Source organism: Polyergus mexicanus, unplaced genomic scaffold (genome assembly GCF_030449975.1).
Source record: "Polyergus mexicanus isolate NDT 795.1 unplaced genomic scaffold, iyPolMexi1.0 SCAF_17, whole genome shotgun sequence".
Lineage (NCBI taxonomy): Eukaryota > Metazoa > Arthropoda > Insecta > Hymenoptera > Formicidae > Polyergus > Polyergus mexicanus.
The window spans coordinates 222420-246961 of NW_027223337.1; the positions used below are offsets into that span (position 1 = coordinate 222420).

The following is a 24542-nucleotide window of genomic DNA, read 5'->3' on the forward strand; positions in this document are numbered from 1 at the left end:
GCAAATAAGAAACAAATATCTCCTCTCACAGATATATATATTGACATAAACTATACGACATACGCTCTATATTATAAAAAAAATAGAGAAACCAATATTTTTAACACTGTTGCATAATTTCTTCATATCGCAAAAACATAAGGTTGATAAACTACAGATCTAATGGCAACAATTATCGAAAAAAATCTCTAATATATCTCTCTCTATATTTTGCTGTATATTATTAATAAAAGTGCTACATTAAAATGCAGGATCTGATGATACGAGTATGTATGTGTAACACGATAGTAATCTTTAATAAATAAAACTCACAAATACTAAATTTTGTTTTTACAATGCAACACACGCGTATCATATAAGTACGCAGACACGTGGTCCGTTCAAATAAATAATATCTAATGGAACACACGGAGGTAACATCGACGAGGAATATTAATTATCGCTCAAATGATCGATAATTTGCTAATATATAACTTTGAGGCAATAAATAACTATGCAATTACAGGTATGTCAGGTAACAATTATTCGTCATTAGTCTCCTAAAGAGATCGAATCGTTATGGTAGCAAATCAGGAGGTACGCTGCTCGGTAACGTGACGCCGAGTCTAGTTATCACGTAAGATGCGACCTTGCATCCCAATTCTAAGCAACTCTTTGGATCCCAATGAGCTAGAACGCCGGCCAGAAAGCCAGCCACTAGAGCATCCCCGGCACCTGTCGTGTCCACGATAGGCGCTTTCGGTACGATGGGTGGTATCTAAACGAAACAAACAAAAAAATGTTATCGTATTTAAGAATTCTTTTATATTTTTTCTATTAATACGAACCTGAATGGACTGTCCTTTGCCCCACACGATGATCGCCGGTGCGCATCCACCGCGCGTCATGACGAATATACCGTCATCGGTCAGCCAATCTTTGCTATTGCCGCTGGAAACATCCACCGTGATCCTCTTTAAACTGTTCAACAAGAAAGGTATGTCGGTGACATCATCGTACTTTACATTCAATGCTTGCGCGAGTGCGATCATTTCCCTCGCGTTGCCAAACACGATCTTGGCATGACCAACCATTTCGCAAATAGCCGCTTGATGATCCTTGAAAAAAATAGATTAAAAGATCAAGAAAAGAATATACTCAGTATTTAGATACATAATTAAAATAAAAGACGTGTTACTATCTAATATACATATACTGACTTCATACAATAATGTATATATTGGTTACATAATATAATACTATATACTTCTTATACCTGGAATATATATACACCACTAAGATTGAACGCTATGATAATATTTTTCTCTTGGGCTCGTTTGACCAGTTCCTTAGTCACATCCAAACTGTGTGTTATGAAATATCCTTCAATATAAATTATCTTTAAATTATCTAATTGCAAATTGGCTTTTTTCAAATCATCCAATGTATATATATTGGCTGCACCGAGATTCGCAACAAGACTGCGGGATGATTCGTATACTAGCGAAACGCATAATCCGGTAGGTAGAGTTGAATGTACAGCGTATCTAACGAGATATTATATACAAATTAACTTTATCGCATTCTTTCAAGCCTATGATAATAATATAATTACAAACCTTACATCCACTCCTGTAATTCGGACTAGTTTTTCTAATATCGAACCCTGTTGATCACTTCCAACACCACCATAAAAAGTACCAATTTCAGATTCATGAGTCTCGTCACATAGCCACTGCAAAATCCTCAATGTATTCTGCGCAGATCCTCCTGGACTTGTGCATTGCTCTGTTCTACAAAATATAAACATTATGTGTATTTTATAAAAAGCTTATAGGAAATTTTTATGCATACACGAATGTCTTGTATATTATACATATATGCATCATGATTATAATTTGTCATTCCGTCTGTTTCAAAATTATTTGTTCGATACAAACATCAAACATATTCTTTAGATATGTACAAGTACAATGAATAATTTGAATAAAAATTGTTTGGAACATAAAATATTTATAATTTATAATGTAAATATAAAACATAGTCCAATATAAATAGATATACTCGGATGGTAGATCTGCAATCAACTCCTGTATTTTCTCCTCGCATAGCTCCGTCTCGCCATCGATTTTAAGATTGTATTTTTTAAGCAGGTCGTCATTCTTCAGTATCACTAAGACGTCCAGGAGGGGATTGCCAAAAGCTATAATCGCTGGAAAATCCAATCGAGCAATGGTTTTCCTCAACGGGATCTTTTCCACCATTTTCTGTATCGAGGAATGAGCTTCGAATGTTAACTTTCCATGTAGACATATCAAAGTATAAAAATATTAATTATATAATCTTATAAAACGTACATATACATTGAGTCGATTGCAGATTACTTACAAGGTAAACGAAACTTTTCGAATCATCGTAATTTCTAGGCGAAAGTAATTAACTACGTTGGAAATTGTGAAAGTAAAATATTGCAATATCGGAGAATCGATCAATATTTGTGTAACTTTTATCTCCAAATCTAGCAATACAAGAGAGAGGATACAGATAAAATGTAAATTATAAGAAAGCCAAGCAGAGAGAGTGAGCCACTTTATTCCAAATATTCCTTCTCCTTCATATTAACACATCGTAAAGAATCGCGCAACCTAAACGTGCGCCTTAATTTTTTTCTATTCATTTTCATAGCTACATCGTTCACTATCTGTCAACGATTAATTGCTCTATCGCAAGCAGGATATCTAGTCTTCCAATCTTATCATAACCTAAATTTATTCCCGTGTAAGCTTATACAGTTTTGAGATCTCAATCAATGTATATACAAACTTAAGAAGAGATCTCTTTATTATACTTCCGTCACACAAATGAGTATATATTGTGAATAGAACGAAATTTGGTGCGTTCAGGAGACACAACGGTTGAGTAGCAATCGCACGTGATTGGTTCTTACTTCTAGAATCAACAAATCAACAGATTGTGTCTCCTGAACGCGCCCATTATCCACATCGCCAATTGAGCAATTCAAAATAGGACTCTCCGATTGGTCAATCGTTGCTAATTACCCTAGACACCGGTCGATATGAGTTAGCCATGGCCATTTGCAATATGCAGGATGCGTTCCGTTTCATGCATGATGCACATGATGCATTACTTATCTTTGTTTTGTTAATCGAATATTAAACAAGTATAAGTAATCATGTGCGTGAAACGGAACGCAACCATAGACTGCGATCGAGAAGACAGATAGAGATACTTCGAAGCATTGCATCAACCAATCAGAATAAAGAAATCTTTATTCTTTTTGTCCTGATTGGTCAATCAAACGCTTCGAAGCATTTCTAGCGTCTCCCCGACCGCAGCCTATATGTTTTGAATACCCTTTGTAAAAGTTTGTTCTTCATTGCTGTATATTTTGTATTCTAGAGAAAAAAAAAAATATATCGAATTGTCGATAATATCGACGATATCGATAATTTGTAAACACACATTTCTAGTAGATACTTACTAGATACACAATACACGAAACACGAGGCCGGCGTACGTATATTATATTCACGAAGAGGGTTTAGAAAAATATTGAATAAAATATTTGCGTAAAAATGGTTCGCCGAAAAATTGATAATCGCATACGAGTTTTGATAGAAAACGGTGTCACTCTGGGACACAGGACGATGTTTGTCATTGTTGGTGAAAAAGCGAGAGATCAAGTGAGTATTCAACTAAACATGTGCATGTATTTTGAAGAACGTTTAACTCATAAATTTTTTTCAGGTCGTGTTATTGCATCATATGTTGTCTAAGACTGTCGTAAAAGCTAGGCCTTCTGTATTATGGTGTTACAAAAAGGACCTAGGTTTTAGTAGTCATAGAAAGAAACGAATGAAATCTTTGCAAAAGAAAATCAAATCGGGTAAAGTGGATGTTAACGAGGATGATCCATTTGAGTTGTTTGTTATTTCAACTAATATTCGCTACTGTTATTATAATGAAACGCATAAAATATTAGGTAATACATATGGCATGTGTATATTACAGGTATGAGTATATATATTTCTTTTTAGCTATTTATGTTATGTTTAATATATTATTGTATTATAATGTTAACATTTTATAATTTTAGGATTTTGAAGCGATTACACCAAACTTATTGGCGCGTACTATTGAAACAGTAGAGGGTGGTGGAATTATTGTATTTCTGTTGCAATCTATGAATTCTCTAAAACAATTATATACGATGAACATGGATGTTCATCAGAGGTTTCGCACGGAAGCTCATAAAGTACAAACATTATTTTTTTAAATATACGTGAGACATTATGCAATATTGTAACACTTGCCTTCATTAATATAGGATATAATATGTCGATTTAATGAGAGGTTCCTGTTGTCTCTGGCTTCGTGTACTCGATGTTTAGTCATTGATGATCAGTTAAATGTATTGCCTATATCTTCACACAATCTAAGGATAGAACCTGTGCACAAATCGAGTGTTTTAGAAGAACAGTCAAGTTTGGATACTTTAAAGGAGAGTTTGCAAGACACTCAGCCTGTATCCGCATTAATTAATTGCTGCAAAACAGTTGATCAGGTAAATAAACTCGTAAAAATAAATTAATATAAAGAGTTGTTTAATATTATTAAATTTTAAGTTAAATTTATCTAATTCACTACATACATGATCTAAATTTTCAGGCAAAAGCAGTTCTTAAATTTATCGAATGTATCTCTGAGAAAACTTTAAGATCAACTGTATCGCTAACTGCTGCTAGAGGACGCGGAAAATCTGCTGCTTTGGGACTTGCCATTGCTGGAGCTGTTACTTTTGGATACTCCAATATTTATATCTCAAGTCCCAGTCCAGAGAACTTGAACACTCTCTTTGAATTTGTCTTCAAAGGTAAATAAATAAAAAGAAAAGATTCACTAAATTATTAATAATTACATTACTGAAACATAAAAATGTCAACATGTGTGAAACAAATAATTCGCCTTAGGATTTGATGCTCTTGGATATCAGGAACATCTCGATTATGGATTAGTACAATCCACAAATCCAGAATTCAATAAAGCTACTGTACGTGTAAATGTGTTTCGAGATCATCGTCAAACAATTCAGGTGCGTAATTTTGTCAGAAGGCTGAATCTTTGTATACATATGAGAATAATTGAATAGTAGAACATATTATAAATTACATTACTTTATAGTACTTTATATTATAGTAAGATATATGGACCTTTTTCACTGATTTTTGTGCTATGAATTAATAACACATAATTGTTTTGCTTTTTGTACAGTACATACATCCAACAGATACCCATAAATTAAATCAAGCAGAACTGCTTGTGATTGACGAAGCAGCAGCGATTCCCTTACCTTATGTTAAAGCAATGCTTGGGCCTTATCTAATATTTCTTGCGTCAACTATAAACGGGTAAGGATTTTCAATATTTTTTAAATTTTCTAGGATAATAATAAATTAATTTTATAAATTATCTATTTATTTGTTAATATTTATAGATATGAAGGGACTGGTCGTTCCTTGTCGCTCAAACTGTTACAGCAATTGAGGACACAGACTGCTGGATCAAACAGCCATGGAAAAAATGAAAAGGAGCAACAAGAGAAAATTCTTATCGGCAGGCAGTTGCACGAACTTACCCTCGATGAATCGATACGTTATAAACCTGGTGATTTTGTAGAACAATGGTTGTGCGATTTACTTTGTTTAAATGCTACGATGCATGCACCCATTCTTTCCGGATGTCCTCCACCGGATATGTGTCAATTGTATTACATAAATAGGTATTAATTACATTTAATAATGATGAAACATTTTTCATAAATGCTTGCAAATTTAGAAAATTAATATATTCTTAATTTTTTAGAGATACATTATTCTCTTATCACAAAGCTTCTGAGATGTTTTTACAAAGGCTGGTTTCTCTGTATGTTGCATCACATTATAAAGTAAATATAGCATTTTTTCTCAATGCGATATATCTCATTTTTATAAATCTTGATAATATTAACTTGATTATATTATCACTTTTTTTTTCACAGAATACCCCTAATGATTTGCAAATGATGTCTGACGCACCTGCGCATCATCTATTTTGTTTATTGGGACCTGTAGATTCTAATAGAAAGACACTGCCTGAAATATTAGTCGTTCTTCAAGTAGGTGTAATAATGAAATGTTCTACGAAATCTATACAATTATATCTAAGATATACATGGCATGCCTAAACAAATTTCTAATTTATTCAGACGTTTATCGATACTTTTTGGGGCGTTAAGCAAGTTTTTTTTCTCTAAAAATACACGTTTTAAAGATTATATATTCTGAATTATTCATAATTAAAATATTTTGTCTTTATGTGTAAAATGTAAATAATTTAAATTTACTTTTACACAGATTTGCTTGGAAGGTGAAGTTAGCAAAACTAGCATAAAGGAAGGTCTCACGCGAGGTCGTAGAGCAGCCGGTGATCTAATACCGTGGACGATTGCTCAGCAATATCAAGATGAGGATTTTCCAGTATTGGCGGGCGCGCGCATCGTCCGGATTGCCACGCATCCCGATTATCACGGGGTATGTAGTTTCTTTATAACCTGCTAAATTAAAAAAATTATATATTTTAGTTAAAGGAATATAACAATTGCAGATGGGATACGGTAGTCGCGCATTACAGTTGTTGAAACAATACTATGAGATGAAGATACCCAACATCAATGAAAGTATTGCGCAAGAGCCAGTAATGGAAATAAAAAATGTTTCCGACGAAGCGGTCAATTTATTAGAAGAAAATATAGGTAATTTATTGTTCAATGATATCTGTCTCTGTATTTATTTATAAATATCTTTTATCGCTTAAAATTTTTTCTATTAATAAAGTACAACTTTTTAATCGCGATTTAAATATACAATGTTGGATTTGTTTCTATTTGTAACTGCTTTTGTAGAACCTCGCAGTTCGCTACCACCGCTCTTATTAAAATTAAGCGAGAGGCATCCAGAACATTTGGATTACATTGGAGTATCTTTCGGAGTTACGGAGCAACTGTTGAAATTTTGGAAACGGTCCAATTTTGTACCTACATATTTAAGGTATGCATATACCTACATATATTTGTGTGTGTGCGTGTGTATGTGTAGATCGCAATAGAATAATCAGAATAAAAATTGTGTCATCTTGAATGCTTGATTTTTCAGGCAAACAGCAAATGACATAACAGGAGAGCATTCCTGCATAATGCTTTGCAAAATTAACACAGAACAGGATAACGACAAATGGTTGCAAGCTTATTGGAGCGATTTTCGCCGGCGATTCTTAAATCTACTCTCTTATTCATTTAACACCTATCCAGCGTCGCTTGCATTGAGTATATTAATTAACAAAACAATATCTTTGGAATCTGTCAGTAAGTATATTATACTATATTAATTAATTATTAATGATTTATATAATGCTTCTTATATTAGAGAATTCTAAGAATTTTTGCATATTATAAATTTCATTTCACAATCAAGACTAATGCCTAACATAGAACATTTGTAAAATATTTAAACTTTGAGACAAACATTTGTTTCAGCACTGAGGAAAGAAACGTTGGATGTTTACTTTACATCATACGATCTAAAGCGTTTGCAAATGTATAGTAATAATATGGCGGATTATCATTTAATTATGGATTTGTTACCATCGTTAGCACATTTATACTTTTTAAATATGATGGGAAACACTCATTTCTCAGCAGCACAATCGGTAAAATATCCTAGATAGACATCTTCAACATCTTTACTTGATATATTGTTTCATGATATTATGGCGCTATTGTAACGATATGTGACAATTTTTAGGCGATTCTACTCGGTTTAGGCTTGCAACATAAAATCGTCGACAAATTGGCGGAAGAGTTGAATTTACCATCTTCACAATTACTCGGTTTATTCAATCGTATAATACGTAAATCGATTCAATATTTTAACAGCGTAGCGGAAAACTATGTAGAGAGCACTATGCTGACCAACGAATCAGTTAATGCGGAAGTAAAAATAAATCCTTTAGGTGGACAAAGTTTACACGAAGAATTAGAGAGCGCAGCTAAAGTTTGTATTTTGCATGATTTATTCTCTCATTATTTATCATTCACATAATGTGTATTAAAATAATATCGTATGTTACAGGAATTGAAAATAAAACAGAGAGCAGAATTGGAAAAACTAAAGAGAGAAAATTTGGATCAGTATGCTATTAAGGGATCGGAAACAGATTGGACTAGTGCGCTATCCGGCAAGCACAGTAAAAACCTTATTTCTGTAAAGACTGGTGAAAAGCGACTATCAGAAGATAATAGTAGTGTACAAGAGTTTGAAAAAAAGCACGTAAAGAAGAAAAAAAGACATTCTTCAAAACTATAATTTTGTAAAACGCAATAATTTACATAATTTATGTATATCTGGAAATAAATATGAAAGTTGACATACTTAATTAATAACAGACATTTTGACTGATAAAATGTTTATTATATTAAAAAATTATTATTTTAAAAATATACAGATTTTTAATAACTGGAAAGACAAAAAGATCACAGTTCTATGCTTAATAAATTGCGGTTACACATTTTTTTTATGTTTTACATTTAAAAAATCACATTTGTATAGCCCAAAGAAATTGGTCCGTAATAATAAAATTTATTTCAGGTATATAATTTTTGCGTAATTACATTACTATTTCAAACTAGTTCAAATCGAAAAAATTGTTATCTATGATATACTTCACACATTGACAAATTAAATTTCTCTCATGTTGTATAGAACGTGAAAGCAGCTTTTCTAATAATTTATTACGATATCGACGTAAAAATATATTATTTTTATTATCGATTAAAGTTCGATTCATTTCGTGTTTTTGCTCATCTTGATATTTAGCAACAGTTTTTTGGGATTCATTATTTAATTTATCGCTTTTCAATTTATCATTTTCACATTTTTGTATACCAGAAATTTCTTCATGAATTGTATTTTTTATTAATTTATCATCTGGAAGCTCTTCTATTTTCATTCGTTTCACCGGCACTTCTTCTGGACCTTCATCTAAACATAAAATTAATACTTGTTAAGCCGCTTCATAAAAAAATTCGTATCACTATTAAAGAAATCGAATATATCAATAATATAAATTATAACAATAACAATAATAATAATAATAATTTTCAAGATAGCTGCACGTTAAAAAAATGTAAATAATAAAAAAGAATACTATATTCATTTATCAACAAGTATTAAAATTTATATATTTACCGTCGCTTTCACTTTCATAATTCGCTACTAAAATTGGTAAAATAGACGAATTGATCACAGGTAAATTAGTGGGTTCAAGTATGATAGATGTTTGCGGTACATCATCCTCATCCGAAATATTGCCAGTAATCTTTTCATATAAATTTGTTTGTTCTTGTAAGTCTACTTCTTCATCTATGCATGCTTTGTTACCTTCTTCTTGCAAAATACCTAAAACATTAATGATAATTACAATAGAAAATCTTGTTCATTTTTTTGATTTAATATTTTGCATATAACAAAAGAGAGAGAACGCGATAAATTAAAAATTTAAAAAGTTATTAATATAAATGGTTAATTATACGATTAATATATAATTTTAATACATAATAGCAACTAATTTTAATACATTCAAAATTGTAGATTTTTTTTTTATGCTATAAAATACATATACAAATATATTTTCCGTAATATAACTTACTTGTTCCAGGAAAAGGACGTAAACCTCTGTATAATTTGTCTGTATGAACGTAATTGTTATTATTTTCGCATGCGTAACGTTTGCGAGGCCTGCGTTTCTTTTGGCGCACATTTGCTGTCTTGTTCGTTCTAATTTGCATATTAGAGTTCTGCTTGATTATCTCTCCCCTTTGAAACTTTTCTAATTCTTCTGCTTTGCGTAAGTTTATGTTAGCTTCAGTAGGATATCTCCTGTTTTATAGTACAGTCAAGAAAAAATTTCTCTATTACTCATGCTTTTATTAACGCAATTATTTTTCAGATATTAAAAAATACATGATAAAGTAACTTACTTTTTCCGTTCCATTAGCCATTTTTCGAGATTTTCAGGTATCGATAAATCTTTCATCCTATGGTACAATCCGGTACGATGCTGCATACTAATATGTTTCTCCACAAGCATGGGATGTGCCGAAAACGTGCATCCATCAATGCCGCAAATCCTGTGTGTGCTTTTATGCTCGGACAGAGTATCTTTGGATGGAAAATCTCTGTCGCATACCTCGCAATAGTAAGATTTTTCGTCATTGGAACTGACACAATTTTCGTCTCCTTGATTTTCTGTCTCTTCGTCGGCTGGACTCGGGTGAGCCTAAAAATCGTCACTGTATACTAAAGAATATTTTGGGGTATAAACCTTGTCATTTGCATATTATTATTCTCACAATCATGTTTTACAAAATTTTTACTATTTCTTTATCGATATTCTCTCACAATTATAAGTGAATGCTATAATCTTTTAGTACACATTATACGTGCATTATCAAGTTTTATCTTATTTTTAAATCGTAAATCATTATTGTATAAAACATTTAAAGAGTTACATGCCCGGGGTATTCAGAAAAATTTGATTTATATATTTTACATAAAAAAACACAGACCTTCTTGTCTTTTTCTTCAGATTACCGTTCTTTCCTTTTTACAAGTTAAATAAATCGCGCATGTGTCTTGCTTAATTGATCATCTTTACGATGCATACAATATAACATAAATACATACTTATACAATGTACGTTAATTACGACATCAATCGCGAAATTTTGTACAGCTGTATAATTATAAAATAAAATCTTTATAATCGCAATTATATTTTTCTGTATATTATATGTAAATATCAATAACATATTTACATATTTTATGTTATATTACTATAATTTATGTATAAATTTGCATTAATAATGATATTATTTAAATGAATTATTAAAACGGCAGATCCCACAAAAGATTATTTTCATAATTCAGAACGATTATTTTTCAACAAGTAAGAATAATTTTTTCTTAATGGTTTGTAACGCTAAAATAATGGACAACACCAAAATTGGAACTTATAGAAATACGATTTATTCTCATAATATGCATTTCAATTACAAACTTGTTTTCCTTTTCCTTTTAATTTTTTTCTTTTTTGGTCAATCTATTTCTATTTTTTTTTTTTTTTCGTCAGATATGAAATAAACAAAAAAGTGTATTAAATATGACACGTGTAGCCATAATCATTTATAAAAGTTGTACTATTAATCTAACAGAGCCACAAGCTATTTGAAACTAATTTTACATGTAAAATATTTTATATGAATATAATCTCTATAAAATTATTTATCTCTATTTTTCTCACAGTTTGAACGTTGTAATTCTGTTACTATTTCTTAAGCATACTATAGCTTGCAGCACTGTATACTGGCCGTAAATATAAAGGAAGAGCTTTGAGAAAAATTTATACACAGATGGCCAGTTTTACATACTTGATGGATTACATCTAGTAGACCTTGTCATAATGCAGATATTTATAATTAATTATATTTATATAATTAACATTTATATATGATGAAATAGATATTATATAGTATGAGTATACATACTAATGTAAAAATGAAATTGAACAAATTGTTACATAGATTACCTAAGTTATTATCATCTAGATTTTAATTAATAGATACTATTTTCTTTCAAAATTATTGTAAATAGCATATACTTATATATGGTGTAAATAATACAAAAGATTACCACATAAATATATTATATTGCAAAAATAATGGGAAAAAAAAGAGAGATGTAAAGGTTAGCGTCTGCACATTAGGATTATATAGGACTTATAGCAACAATACAATTAAAAATTTGGCAGATGATATCAAAACGTAAGGCGAAAATCGTTCTGAAGTTTGAAAACAGAATACTTGTGTTATATATATGTTTTGATTTGTATAATTCTTTAATAAGAGGAGTAGCCTAACGGTTAAGGCTGTGCCTGTTCGCTGGAAGGCTGTTTCTCCTCCGTATGGTCCGTTTGTTCTGTTGAATTCACAGTTTTCTGAACACCCTCGGATTCAATCGTGCTATTGTTATCACGTGTTTTCTGACCACCCTGTAAAACCAAAGTAAAACCAAAGTAATCAACGTTTATCAACGTTGAAAAGAACAGACTGGATTTTCATCACAAAATGACTATTTATCTTTTCTCTCTTTAGAATTAATGTATATAATTATATATTATGTCATTAATTTATTTTCATATTTCATCTATTATTTTATATCGCTGTCCTCTTACATCTGCTTAATGCAAACAGAATACAGTATATGAACTGTGTCCTGTTTAAAATATTATATCCTGAGAAATGCACTCGTGCAATAAACACGTTACGCTTGCTTTCTCCGTCTTGATAAAGATGATTAATTATAAACGCTCATTGTCCTCTTATAAACACAATGCTAAATATTTTAGCTATTTTGTCATCTCGTTTTTATAACTCGAGAAGAAAATAAGAAATATTTTTTAGTTCGATATCAGAAAAATGGTCTCTTGATATTTCCTATTTTATATTTATTAAAAAAATCTTAATGCTTCTATCTCCAAAATGATATATAAAAAAAAAAGAATCTATTACTTATATGAATTTTTTGTAACTTTGAAAATTATTTAAGAAAAATGAATTTCGTTGTTCGCATAAAATAAAGGATTAACATTATGCAAATTATTCACGATTTTAATAATTTGTTTATGCATTAACAAGAAAAAAAAAAAATAATAATAATAATAAAGCAAATATAATAAAGTTAAAAATATCATATAAAACAAATTGGGGCAAATTAGCAAAAATAAAATAATCTATGATAATTTTATGTGCTGGAAAAATATTCTCTATTTACTCATCAAAAAAAAAAAAAGTTTGCTGAGATACAACACAGATGGAAAGATACCTGTTCAGGATGTTTCGCAAGACATTTATTTTTTGCATCTCTTATCATCCTGGTTACTTTGTTTCGTGTATCTTTAAATTCTTGCCATTCTACTGTATTTTTGTTTTGATATTTTTTTTGCTCTAAGGTACAGTCTAATTTTCTTTTGTATCTCATGACGAATTTCGTCAGTCATCCATGGCTTTTTTATTAAGTCTGACTCCTAAATAACCATATTTTTCAATAAGAGTTAAACTTCAAAATGCATATGGTATACTACCATAGAAATTCTGTATAATATATATACATATATATATATATATATTTTTTTTTTTTAAGAAAAAATCTTGCAAACTCGTCCTCAGACAACGCACTTGATTCAATTGCGATACAAAGCCATTTCTTTGATAAAACCAATATCCTCGGAATAATAGAAATGAGGTATATAAAGCTCTTCAAGATTCCCGCCAAAAACTACTGGCGCAATATTAAAGAGTCGTATAACCGAAGGATAAAAGCATCTGTGGAAAGAATTGGAATAAACGATACGGGGAATGTGCGTGCGAGAATACGTACCGCGCGATTGTTGATCTTCTTGGCGTTACGTATCGGCTTGCCCTTGAGACTCGGGTTGCCCGTGTTGTACCTCATGGGTCTCATGGGCGGCATCATCTGCGGGGGTAGCATTCTCCGGGGCCACGGTCGCATGAAAGGTCCGCGCGGTCCCATGGATGGCGCGATGGGCGCCGGGTGCCCACGGGGTGCCCTGGGTCCCCCAGGGAACAACGGCGGCACACCGTTGAGTCGGGACATGCCGGAGACGGGTCTCGGCGGTTGGGGGGGCAGCGGCAGCGGCGGCGGCGGCGGCGGTATCCTCTGTCTGAGATCGCCCGGACCGAACATGAGATTCATCGGCGGCATCCGACGCATCCGCGGCGGCGACGGCATCCGCGGCGGAAGCGGTATACGTTGCGGCATGCCCGTGATGGCGGGTCTACCGGCAAACCTGGGTGGCGGGAGCGGACGCGCGCCGGCTGGCAATATTCTGGATCCCAGAGGGGACCCTCGATTTAGCGGACTCATTCCTTTATCTCTGTCGTAGAAGAAAGTGTTCTCTTCCTCCTCTACCTTCTCTTTCTCGTTCTCGTTCTCGTAAACACGACAACGCCACGGGACGTAAAACGCGAATGTTTTTCTCCGCGGTGAAATTCGCCCGTCCAACGCGAGGTTACGACGTATCGTCGTTTTGCGTGAAGAAATAAAAAAGGGAGACTATCGTTCGAGCGCGAGCGAGCGAAACATTGCGCGTTGTGTCTCAATATCACGCGGCATCGACCGAGAGACCGAGAAATCGTGAGAAACTGTTGGAAACGACAAACGCGATCGCGAACTCGAGGACTGATCTCTCTGTTCGGCGGACCTTTTAACACGCAAATTCCTCGCGTGCGTTCGTAAGCTTGTATCTGCGACTGCTCCATGGAGATTTTCCGATAATGGAGCAGTCACGCGAATTAGCTATCGATTCGAATAATTTCCGGGTCTTTAAATAATTCTCTATTCGATAGCCAATCACGTGATACTTGCTGGAAAACTCCGATCGTATCTAGAGTTTTTATACCATCATAACTATTCAACGCTGTTGAAAATAATTGACAATCTTTTGTCATCGAACAGCTGATGAAAAAAAGTTAAGTTACATTCTGTCAACTTTTCATTTCATCTTTGTGGATCACACAGCTGTTTTAATAATTGAGAGATGCATTTTTTTTTTTTTTTTTTTTTTACACGCGTACATTAGTACGCGAAAAAGATGAGTTTGCGAACGCGCAAAGGTGGCGGCGCGATTGGCCGGCGCGTTTCCCACGCTCGCTATTGGCCGATTTCGCGCAACGCTCCCCATAACGCGTAACGTCCCGCCAGCTGTTGGAGTTTTACGTTTGTTTTAAATCAAACGGCAACCGAAGAACCGAACCGCTCGGAACGCCGTGCCGAGCGATCGTCCGCCCGTCCGTTTTCCCGCGACTCGGTGATGCAGAGGCAGAGGTACAGCCAACTGTAGGCGAACGGGACCCGAACGTTTCGTCGCGGCACGCAGAGAAAGCGGGACGGGCGCGCGCATTGTTTATCGGCATCGTTGGTTAGCGAGCATTTTTTTTTCACCCGGTCTATGTACGCGTGTGCGTCGTCCCCGACAGTTTAGATCTCCCGATCGACGATTATACGCGGCACGTATCGTGTCGATCCTCCCATTCGGACGATAGGGCTCGTCGTCGCGGACAATGGCCACGATCAGGGTGTACCAGGAAGATCAGGAGAACCGCGTTGTCGGCGTCGATATGCGCGGCCGCGGCAAGGAGAACCTCGTTGCCGCCGCGAGCACGCACACCCAAGGCTTCCAGCCGAACAAACGCGCCGTTCTTGGTGTTCTGCATAATAATTGCCCGCGACACGGAAAGCTCGTACGTACATATCTTGCCCTTTCTTCCTTTTCTTCGTTCTCTTTTATAAGAGGACATTCTCTCTCGATTAATCGATAAGCACGTTGCCATCGCGCGTTGCTGAACCGCGTAACGTGCCTTTCGCGCCTTTAGCGAATTTCGTTCTTGATTTTAAATAAAGTATATCGTTGTATTTCTTTGACTCTTTTAGCAGGAGAATCACAAGGATGAAAAATATATTAAATCAAAATCATTTGTTCCACCGCAATTTGAGCCTTTCAAAATTTATGATGATAAGAAAGAGGAGCCAGTCTTCAAGATTTATGAGGATAAATTGGAAGAAGAGACATCTGTTGTACTTAGGGACTCGAAGGAAAAGAGAGAGACAAAAGTCGTGCAAGAAACAGTGGCAAAATTCAATAAAGAGCAGCCAAGAATAGAAACCATTACTACAAGCGGTGTTAACTTTGCAGCATTTTGTAGTACCATCGAAGAAATCTGTCAAAATAAACAAGATGATATCTTCTCAAAGGATAGTCCGATGTCTTTGGAGAAGTCTCTGACGTATAGTAGTTCTTTCAACAAAGAATATAAAACTAGAAGAGAATATATTAAAGAAATGAGAACTAATTTCTTTGATGTAGACGAATATAGGGCCGACATATATAATTATTTACGTATATCGGAAGTATGTATTTGTTTATGCATCTATTATATGACATATATTAATTTACATATAAAAATATTGAAATATATATATATATATATATAAATCAAGTAAAACATGAAATAAAAAATATAATTAAATTATATTAACTAAATATTGTTTAAATAAGTTAGTAATATTTCAATTGTAGTAAAGAGAAAAAGTAATATTAACGTCCCTATGTACCTTGATAAAGTATGTCCCATACCTTATCAAGAAAACATCTCAACAGCTTTCCTTTTACTTGCTTTAGTACTTAAATATTTTCTTTTAATTCCCTTTTTTTTTTTTTCTATTTTTCAGACGCTACATAGACCAAAACCTGGTTACATGAAGAAACAGCCTGATATTACATATTCGATGAGATCTATATTGATAGATTGGCTTGTGGAAGTAGCCGAAGAATATCGACTGCAAGATGAGACTCTATATTTGGCTGTCTCGTATATAGATCGCTTCTTATCATATATGAGCGTTGTAAGAACAAAGTTACAACTCGTTGGAACTGCCGCTATGTTTATCGCAGCGTAAGTTTATTTTAATAATTGAATTGAATATATATTAAAAATTTAAACTATTTATTATTTGATTTAGATTTTTTTAGAGAAATCGAACTATTATTTCATAATTGTTTTATATATATTAATAGGAAATATGAAGAGATTTATCCTCCCGAGGTAGGAGAATTTGTATATATCACAGATGATACGTACACAAAGATACAGGTAATAAAAATGGAGAACTTGATATTGAGGGTTTTATCGTTTGATCTAACTGTACCGACGCATTTCACATTCCTAATGGAATACTGTATCAACAACAATTTGTCAGATAAAATTAAATTCTTGGCAATGGTAAGTTTCAATAAGTATAAAATAATTTGTGTTCCAGTTCTTTTAGATATTATATACTTTCTGTATCGATCATATTTGTCTCTTTACTCTCTTATTATCTTTTAATGAGTTTTGCGTTTCAGTATTTGTGTGAATTATCAATGCTTGAGGCCGATCCATACCTACAATATTTGCCCAGTCATTTGGCTGCGTCTGCAGTGGCGCTCGCACGGCATACATTGCAGGAAGAGATCTGGCCACATGAGTTGGAGCTATCGACGGGATATGATCTGAAAACTCTTAAGGAATGTATCACATACTTGAGCAAGACCTTCTGCAATGCTCCCAATATCCCACAAGTAGCAATACAAGAAAAGTACAGAAGCAGCAAGTAAGTAGAAATATTAAAAATAATATAATAGAGCAATAATAAATAACAATTGTATAATAATCTAATGGTGTATATACGTATACACACACAATTAGATTATATATATTAAATACAATTTAATATTGTAAATTATATACAATATATCGTATATAATTTATAACATTATCCATAAATATTATAATTAAATATCGATAATATAATTTTTTGACTTGTGTTTTATCATAACCTTCTCATAAAGTAAATATATTTTATTTACGAATTTTTTAGAATATTTGAAAATTTCCTTTAACAAAGGTATCTCTCTTCAGGTATGGTCATGTATCTATGCTGTTGCCTCGTAGTACCGAAGCGGTATCATGCGAGGATGAAGATGAAGAAGGCATTTAGTAATATTTTAAGACAAACACAGGATTAAAGCGATTTTTCTGTGTATAATTTGCTAATTAAATCTCCCGTGAGTGCCTGATATATATCAATTGTGAAGAAAGGGAATCAGGGCAAGACTGGCCTATAAAATGAAAAGCATACAGTTTATTTCTGTTAGCTTGTTTCGGTCTAGTCGATACGTTTTATGAAAGCAAGAAACATGCCTGGCTCTGCTATCTTCGTCGCACATCATTCTTGCGTCATTGCCCATATGCATTCTAGATTGTGACCACAAAAATTTTAATAATTGTTTCGAGCTTTGTCATTATATGTCCAATGTATGAAGCTCTAGAGAGAGAGAGAGAGAAAGAAAGAGAAAGAGATATAACATATCTAGAAACGGTATTTTTATAAGTGCTTTTTTAGAAGAATGATTATAAAACACAACAAAGGCGCTGCTTTTTTCTCATAGCTACATAGCGCAAAATAATTAAATTAAAGATCTAATAAGAAAATGAATCAGAAACAAAAATATTTATATTTATTATTATCGCTTACAGTTAGATGCACTATTAACGATACCAATTATCGATAAAAACGACAAATTTTATTTAAAATATTTCCGTGAAATTAATTGCACACGTTTCGATGAATTTTTCAGTCATTGTACAGTTATTTATTTACAGCATTTTAGATATCTCGTAATTAATATCAAATGTGTAGTTTGCTTTGTTAGGAAAGAAAGTAAGGTATCTTTTTATATATATATCCCTGTACTACATTATATATATACAAAAGCGTTAGATTATGTGCTGTGCAAGATTACACTGTTAATTTCTTCGTGACACAAATCACTTTAACAGTGATGTTCTCTGTACGAAAGACATGCATACATTATCTTCTATATCCATCCATTAATTCATAATTTATGAATGTAACGGCGCAAATTCGTAATAATTAATACATCCATTTTTCGATGACGCACCCCGTTTTCGATTACATATATTTCACGTGCAATTTTGCACAGCATAAGTGCCACATTTTAATATAAAACTCAAAATACCTAGGCGTTCATCAAATCTAATATGCATGAGAATATGTTCGTATATATGAATTCAAATATAAATATAAAAAAGTGTTATGGAATCATAATACATCGTTACACGATTGCATATTTAGTTTTGCATTAATTGTAAATTATGTCATTTATTTTATTGTTTCATCAGATAATTGAAAATAAGGAATGTTCCAATGATTATACTTACATTGTGAAATATAAATGACTCTTCTCCGACATATGTGCAAAAACATTAGGTACATTCAACATACGAATCAAAACTACCTGTTATATAAATTAAAAATAACATTAAAGTATTATTAAATTTTAAAAGGTGTTTTATAAAAATGAAACAAAGTTTCGAAAAGTGATCTTTTCTTTGTATCTTCTGATTCTATGTGACGTCGTCGTTCTTCTTTGATAAAAAGTTGAAAATGTAATGTACGAATGTTTTTTTTTTTTTTATTATTATTATTATATTTTTATATATATTTGACAGTGGGATTTATACCACGTTAAAATATTATAAATTATTCCGAATCGTTTCGATTTGACACAAAATCGTTGTATCAAAAATGTTCCCTCTATGAGTAATATGAATTCATATAGAAGAAAAGCATGATTAATATATAATTGTAAATAATACCAAAAATTCGTTCTCTTTACGAATGCTTTGAAAGGATATTTTGCAAAGAGGAATAAAGAGGAATGAAAAACAACTGAAGCAGTGAAATATTTTTTTCTCCACTTTTATATTAAAAATGCTTCAACAGTACCCAAAAATTTTTTCCATAGAGCAACGTGCGTTTCTTCGGAAAAGAATTCAAACAACCTCTCTCTGTCGGCACATATAAACGTAACAAGTCGTATAAAATAAAGGAATTAAAAATTGACAATAATTAGTGTTCAAGAGCGAGAGCAATTACCGTATACATATATGACATTAGATCTTATAGCACAGATATAATAAGGCGCATATATTCTACTCATCGTCAACGGCGAGTAAAAGGAAGGTGTGGTACGCATAATTTTTTTTATCTTTCTTTTTTTGTGTCACTGGTATGTTGAAGAGTTCTAGGCTTGATCTGGAATAGGAGACATGATATGATTAGATGATTGATACAAAGAGAACAGGGATTACATTTGCAAACCGCAAGGTGCAGGATTATCTAGCCAGTTATCGGTCAGATGTGTCGTTAGTGTGTTGTCGCATACTGTAACGCACGAACGATTTTTTTTTGTTTCCATTATATCGCAATTAATATAATTCTACTGTTGTTTACACTCATTAGGATCATCGCCTTGTTTCCCACCTGAAGGCGCGTTAGTAGGTGATGAACCTTCTTCTTCCTCATCCTCCTCATCGACGTCATCGTCATCATCTCCATCCTCCTCATCCTCGTAATCTTCGTCTTCGTCTTCTAGACCTTCGCCTGGAATTAATCCCATCTTATGAAGGAACTACTCGAGAGATATATTTACACAAATATTGTAATTGTAGATAATATTTTGAGATTAAATATTTTTTAATCTGTTATGTCGCGAGCATTTACTACTTGCATTTATTACTTGTTTAGCACTGAATTTATAAATGTTGTATCACATTATATTCACATTAGTCATATGGGAAATTTATAATAACATACTCATGGAAATTACCTGTATAGTACAGTACGGCTCTAGGAACTATGCGTTCTCTAATGTAATGACCTAATTCAAAATCGCTGGTCAATATAGCTTGGGTTTCATCGTCTATATCGGCTTCCGAGTCTTCTGGCACTGAAAAATAGATATTTGCACCAAAATTATAAACGAAATGAATATAGATTAAACGTAGAAATCAAGATTTATATGAGATATTAAATAATATTACCGATTGGCGGACTAAAGAAATTAAAGAAGGAATCGTTTTGAACTGTTTTGGTCACAGTACGCATAGATCCTCGGGATTTATGTTTCTGATTTTTCTTAATAGTTTTTATCGTTACATTTTTGCCTTTCTTCCAATCAATAACGCAGCCCTATATAAGAGAGATGCTTTTTTTTTAGTATTGCGATTAATATTAGTAACTAAAACTAAATAATAAAAGCCTTACTTTGCATTTATATATCTCAGGTCCTTCAAAACTAAATGGATCATTTTTTTCCGGAGTACATTTCATGATATATTCCTTAGTGAGCACTGAATTTGAGAAATATTCGTTTGGTGTAAAATGGAATTCGAGGACAAATCCCTAAAAAAAAATATATATTTTTATTTTAATTTGTTTTCTTTTTTAATCATTAATTATATTACATTATCCTTGATGATGATTCACCATTGGATTCGATTCCAGAAATTTGACTTTAATATCACTTAGATGTTTCAGGATCGACTCGTCATGTTCCTGAACCATATCGGCTAATGTACCTACATTCTTAAATATTGTTAGCCAGAAATCTGGGATGCCTTTAATGTCATCCTCGTTTTCCGTTCTGTGAAAAATCATATAATGTAAATTAATTTGCACAAGAACAACTAGTTACATTCCTAAGTAAATTTAATGCATATTTAACTTTGTTCTTAATTTCTCCCAAGTAAATAAATATATGCACATGTAAGACATTATCTATTATCTATTATGAAAACGTACTCATCCTTGTTCTCTGTATTATCCTCGATCTTCGCCTTTTCTTTCATATAATTATTTAATGTTTCTTCATCATCATCACTCTCCCAAACGCATTGCTCGTCCGTTGGCTCATATGTACCAGATACTATCTCACTCCGCTTCTGATATAAAGGCGCACACATTTTATAGTACTCACATTCCAAAGCATGGACCTCTTCATAAAATTTAGCCTCGATATTAGTAGTGACAAGCTGCAGTTGTTTCAGTGCTTTAATCCTGCGTTTGATGAAAGCAGGAAGAGACTGCATTTGCTAAAAATTTAATAGTACTTGTGAAACTTTGATATAATCAAATGTAATATATAATAATTATTCAACTAATTCTAATTATTAGAAAATATTTAATTTACATTTTTTTTTTTTTTTTTTTTTTTTAAGCATATGTTTCTGTCCTTTACAATTTTAATAACAAATCATTAATTAAAAAAATCAATTCTTAACATTTTATATGAGTTAATAATAACAATATATGTAAGATTTATAATTATAATTAATATGATATATAGATATATAATTTCGTTCAAATTAATGAAATGGAGAGAAATAGCAAATAGAATGACAAATATATGAAATAGATTGCACGACAAATATATGAAATGTATCATTCTGTTAAAACTTGCTAGTTAGGTGGGACATAAAAGCAAATAAGCATTAGGAAGCATGCACAGTTCAGAAAAAGATTTTCGCAATATCATTATAATAATAAACATTTCACAAGGTCAGTCACAAATTATTATAAATTCAAGGATATATAAATTTGTCGAATTTACAAGACGCGAGATAATATCGCAGTACCTCTAATGGTGATGTAGTAATACAATCTCGAAGAGCTTCTAATACTTCAGTGCTACGTAAAATTTTGCGTTGATTGTTATCATCTTCGTCTTCGACGGATTCCGTAGCACTAGTATTGACGGCGCGTTCCGGATCGGTTGTCATATTACTACAATTCACACACAAATGTATCGCTTATCAATCTCTATAATCTCTTTAACCTTTGTACATCTTTAGTGTCAACTATCTACATCGGTCTAAGAATCTTTTAGCGTTCGGTCTATTTAAATAATAAATTTGTCGAATCCCATTTACAATTATAATTTTGTTGAATTTTACGTAGACTGAGGATTTTTTTTTTTTTTTTTTTTTTTTATCTATATATTTCACACTGGTGCTATTATTGCTATTTTACTTTGTTCGTTAAAGCAGTGTTAAAATTTATGCAAGTGTACATTGGTGGGTTCACATAGAAAAAAGGGCAAGCAACCAATCGAGAGAATATTTGATTGCAATGTAATTAAAGAATACTTGCAGCAAAATTAAAGAATGAAAAACATACACACACACACACACACATATATATATATATATATATATATATATGTGTGTGTGTGTGTGTGTAGTTCAATTTATATACATATACATATACAATGAATAGAAAAGGAAAAATCCATCTTCAAGTGGCATAAAGGTGATAATGTATGTAGGTGCAAGGCAATTTAATACAAAAAATTCTTACGATCTTCTAGATTCTTAATAAAAGACAAACTGGTTATCTTTTAAGGAAAGAGTAGCATAAAATATTCTGCAAAAAAAAGAAAACATTTTAATAATTCAATTATAAAGAGTAAATTATTTCAGATACAAAGTGGAGAAATCAATGTAAACGATCCAATTTCTCAAACAGCCAAGCCAGGAGTGCGCAACGTGACAACACAGTGCTCGCAAAAGATGTGTGCTGTGGAATTATGATACGTCAAAACCTCTATATAAAAAAAGAATATAGAGAATAAGATTGCAAGAAATTACACAATTTCGACGCAGCCACGTAATGAAGTGAGACGCCAGATACATACGAGACAAAATGAGATTTTTTTCTCACAATACCGTTGCGATTCAAATCGCGCTGAATCATATGGTAAAAATTTCGCTCAAAATTACGATCTTTTCTTCTTCTTCTTTCTTTTTTTTTTTTTCCTATTCGATATTTTTTCGATAAAATATGAAAACCGATTGAGCGCGTGGCTGACGTTTCGAGATTCGTCGAAAGGTTATTTCGGAGGAATCGCGAGGAGAAGAGTTCAAAACGAGAAGACTAGACGAAATACTTATACGCGATATAATAAATGGAACGCGCGTCGGCAAAGTGCGATGATGAAAGAGCGTGGAATATGACAGACAATGGGATAAAATTCAAGACGCGCTAGTCGCGGTGATTTCGCGTCGGAAAAAAATCGGGAACGAAAAAACCGTGCGCACATGGGGGACGATGGGGTCAGGAGGAATGCCTATAAGTAGAATAAAAGACGTGAAAAAGAACGAAACGGGGGGGGGGGGGCGGGGCGGGGGAGGAGGGAAGAAAGTGCGCGCGCGAGAGGAATAATACGTCGCGGCGAACGTGCGTGCGAACGCGACGTGAAAGGATCTTTCCTCGTCGCGAGACACACCGTGCTGGATACGTTCGTTACCTTCGTATCACGTAGCTGATCCGCAAGAGAAGATACCAAATCCGACCGAAGCGGGGAAACGAACGTGAACGAACGACTGCGAACAACGGACCGCACGCATGAACCGAACCGGTCGCTGCTGCTGCTTCTTGCTTCTTAACCGTCGACCGTGGATAAACGTGCGATAGCAAGAGGGGTAATGCGACGTCTACGATAGAGATTTTAAGCCTTAAGAAATTGATCCAATCACGATCAAGTATGAGAAGAATACTCGACTGTGATTGGTGAATTTCTTAAGGCTTAGGGCTTAAAATCTCTATTGTAGACGCCGCATAATGGCTCGTGCAAACCGATGCTTTGCCGCGCAGTAAAAATTACAGCCGATCAAAAGTTTAGTAGCAATCGAATGTGATTGGTTCTTATTTTTAAAACTAACGAATCAACGTCGAGTGTTGACAAGACGATAACTGAGCGCTTTCTCTGCTGAACGCGGCCAAACTTTCGCATTTACAAAAGATATTGGCAAATTTATTGACGTTGCCATTTTTCGTCAACTCCCGCTTATATTTGAATTCTGATAATTGCAAATTGGCAATGGTGAATTTGAAATTTGAACAACGTAGTTAAAGAATGAACGTTTCATAGATATTAAAAAGATGGCTTTTTTATATATTAATTGTCGAA

The 24542-nt window shown here is 33.2% G+C and overlaps 5 protein-coding genes across 12 annotated transcripts; 2 read left to right on the forward strand and 3 right to left on the reverse strand.

The window, feature by feature from the left end:
- Positions 1-194: 194 nt before the first annotated feature.
- Positions 195-2777, reverse strand: LOC138940474 (uncharacterized). Of its 4 annotated transcripts, XM_070309402.1 has the most exons (7): positions 2522-2777; positions 2368-2419; positions 2044-2276; positions 1599-1772; positions 1256-1526; positions 828-1097; positions 195-757 (listed from the first exon to the last, which is right to left on the reverse strand). In XM_070309402.1, exons 3-7 carry the CDS (start codon positions 2241-2243, stop codon positions 557-559), a joined length of 1116 nt encoding a protein of 371 aa, XP_070165503.1. In that variant the 5' UTR covers positions 2244-2276; positions 2368-2419; positions 2522-2777; the 3' UTR covers positions 195-556. The 4 variants fall into 4 exon arrangements, with proteins under 4 accessions (XP_070165503.1, XP_070165504.1, XP_070165502.1 ...); XM_070309403.1 differs by having other exon boundaries at positions 2044-2246; positions 2368-2777; XM_070309401.1 differs by having other exon boundaries at positions 2368-2777.
- Positions 2778-3485: 708 nt separating this feature from the next.
- L(1)g0020 (RNA cytidine acetyltransferase l(1)G0020) lies at positions 3486-8462 on the forward strand. Its single transcript, XM_070309365.1, has 17 exons — positions 3486-3683; positions 3748-4011; positions 4097-4255; positions 4328-4564; positions 4669-4873; positions 4971-5092; positions 5272-5408; positions 5495-5779; positions 5863-5944; positions 6038-6154; positions 6393-6569; positions 6643-6790; positions 6941-7085; positions 7191-7399; positions 7571-7743; positions 7839-8087; positions 8166-8462. Exons 1-17 carry the CDS (start codon positions 3576-3578, stop codon positions 8397-8399), a joined length of 3051 nt encoding a protein of 1016 aa, XP_070165466.1. The 5' UTR covers positions 3486-3575; the 3' UTR covers positions 8400-8462.
- Positions 8463-8635: 173 nt separating this feature from the next.
- LOC138940721 (uncharacterized) lies at positions 8636-14471 on the reverse strand. Its single transcript, XM_070309860.1, is given in 7 exon segments — positions 8636-9074; positions 9282-9491; positions 9742-9971; positions 10073-10371; positions 12974-13090; positions 13092-13175; positions 13529-14471. Coding segments are annotated over 7 exon segments (1803 nt in total). The 5' UTR covers positions 14036-14471; the 3' UTR covers positions 8636-8718.
- A 381-nt stretch (positions 14472-14852) lies between these two features.
- Cyca (cyclin A) lies at positions 14853-19151 on the forward strand. Of its 2 annotated transcripts, none has more exons than XM_070309485.1 (6): positions 14853-15411; positions 15602-16078; positions 16400-16623; positions 16746-16950; positions 17073-17320; positions 17629-19151. In XM_070309485.1, exons 1-6 carry the CDS (start codon positions 15232-15234, stop codon positions 17705-17707), a joined length of 1413 nt encoding a protein of 470 aa, XP_070165586.1. In that variant the 5' UTR covers positions 14853-15231; the 3' UTR covers positions 17708-19151. The 2 variants fall into 2 exon arrangements, with proteins under 2 accessions (XP_070165586.1, XP_070165587.1); XM_070309486.1 differs by having other exon boundaries at positions 15605-16078.
- Positions 19152-19476: 325 nt separating this feature from the next.
- Positions 19477-24018, reverse strand: Nap1 (Nucleosome assembly protein 1). 4 transcript variants are annotated; one of them, XM_070309489.1, is made up of 9 exons: positions 23880-24018; positions 22210-22357; positions 21377-21666; positions 21062-21218; positions 20840-20977; positions 20617-20764; positions 20403-20522; positions 20057-20176; positions 19477-19828 (listed from the first exon to the last, which is right to left on the reverse strand). In XM_070309489.1, exons 2-9 carry the CDS (start codon positions 22351-22353, stop codon positions 19818-19820), a joined length of 1128 nt encoding a protein of 375 aa, XP_070165590.1. In that variant the 5' UTR covers positions 22354-22357; positions 23880-24018; the 3' UTR covers positions 19477-19817. The 4 variants fall into 4 exon arrangements, with proteins under 4 accessions (XP_070165590.1, XP_070165589.1, XP_070165588.1 ...); XM_070309488.1 differs by adding an exon at positions 22931-22996 and having other exon boundaries at positions 19477-20176; XM_070309487.1 differs by having other exon boundaries at positions 19477-20176.
- Between the last annotated feature and the right edge of the window lie 524 nt (positions 24019-24542).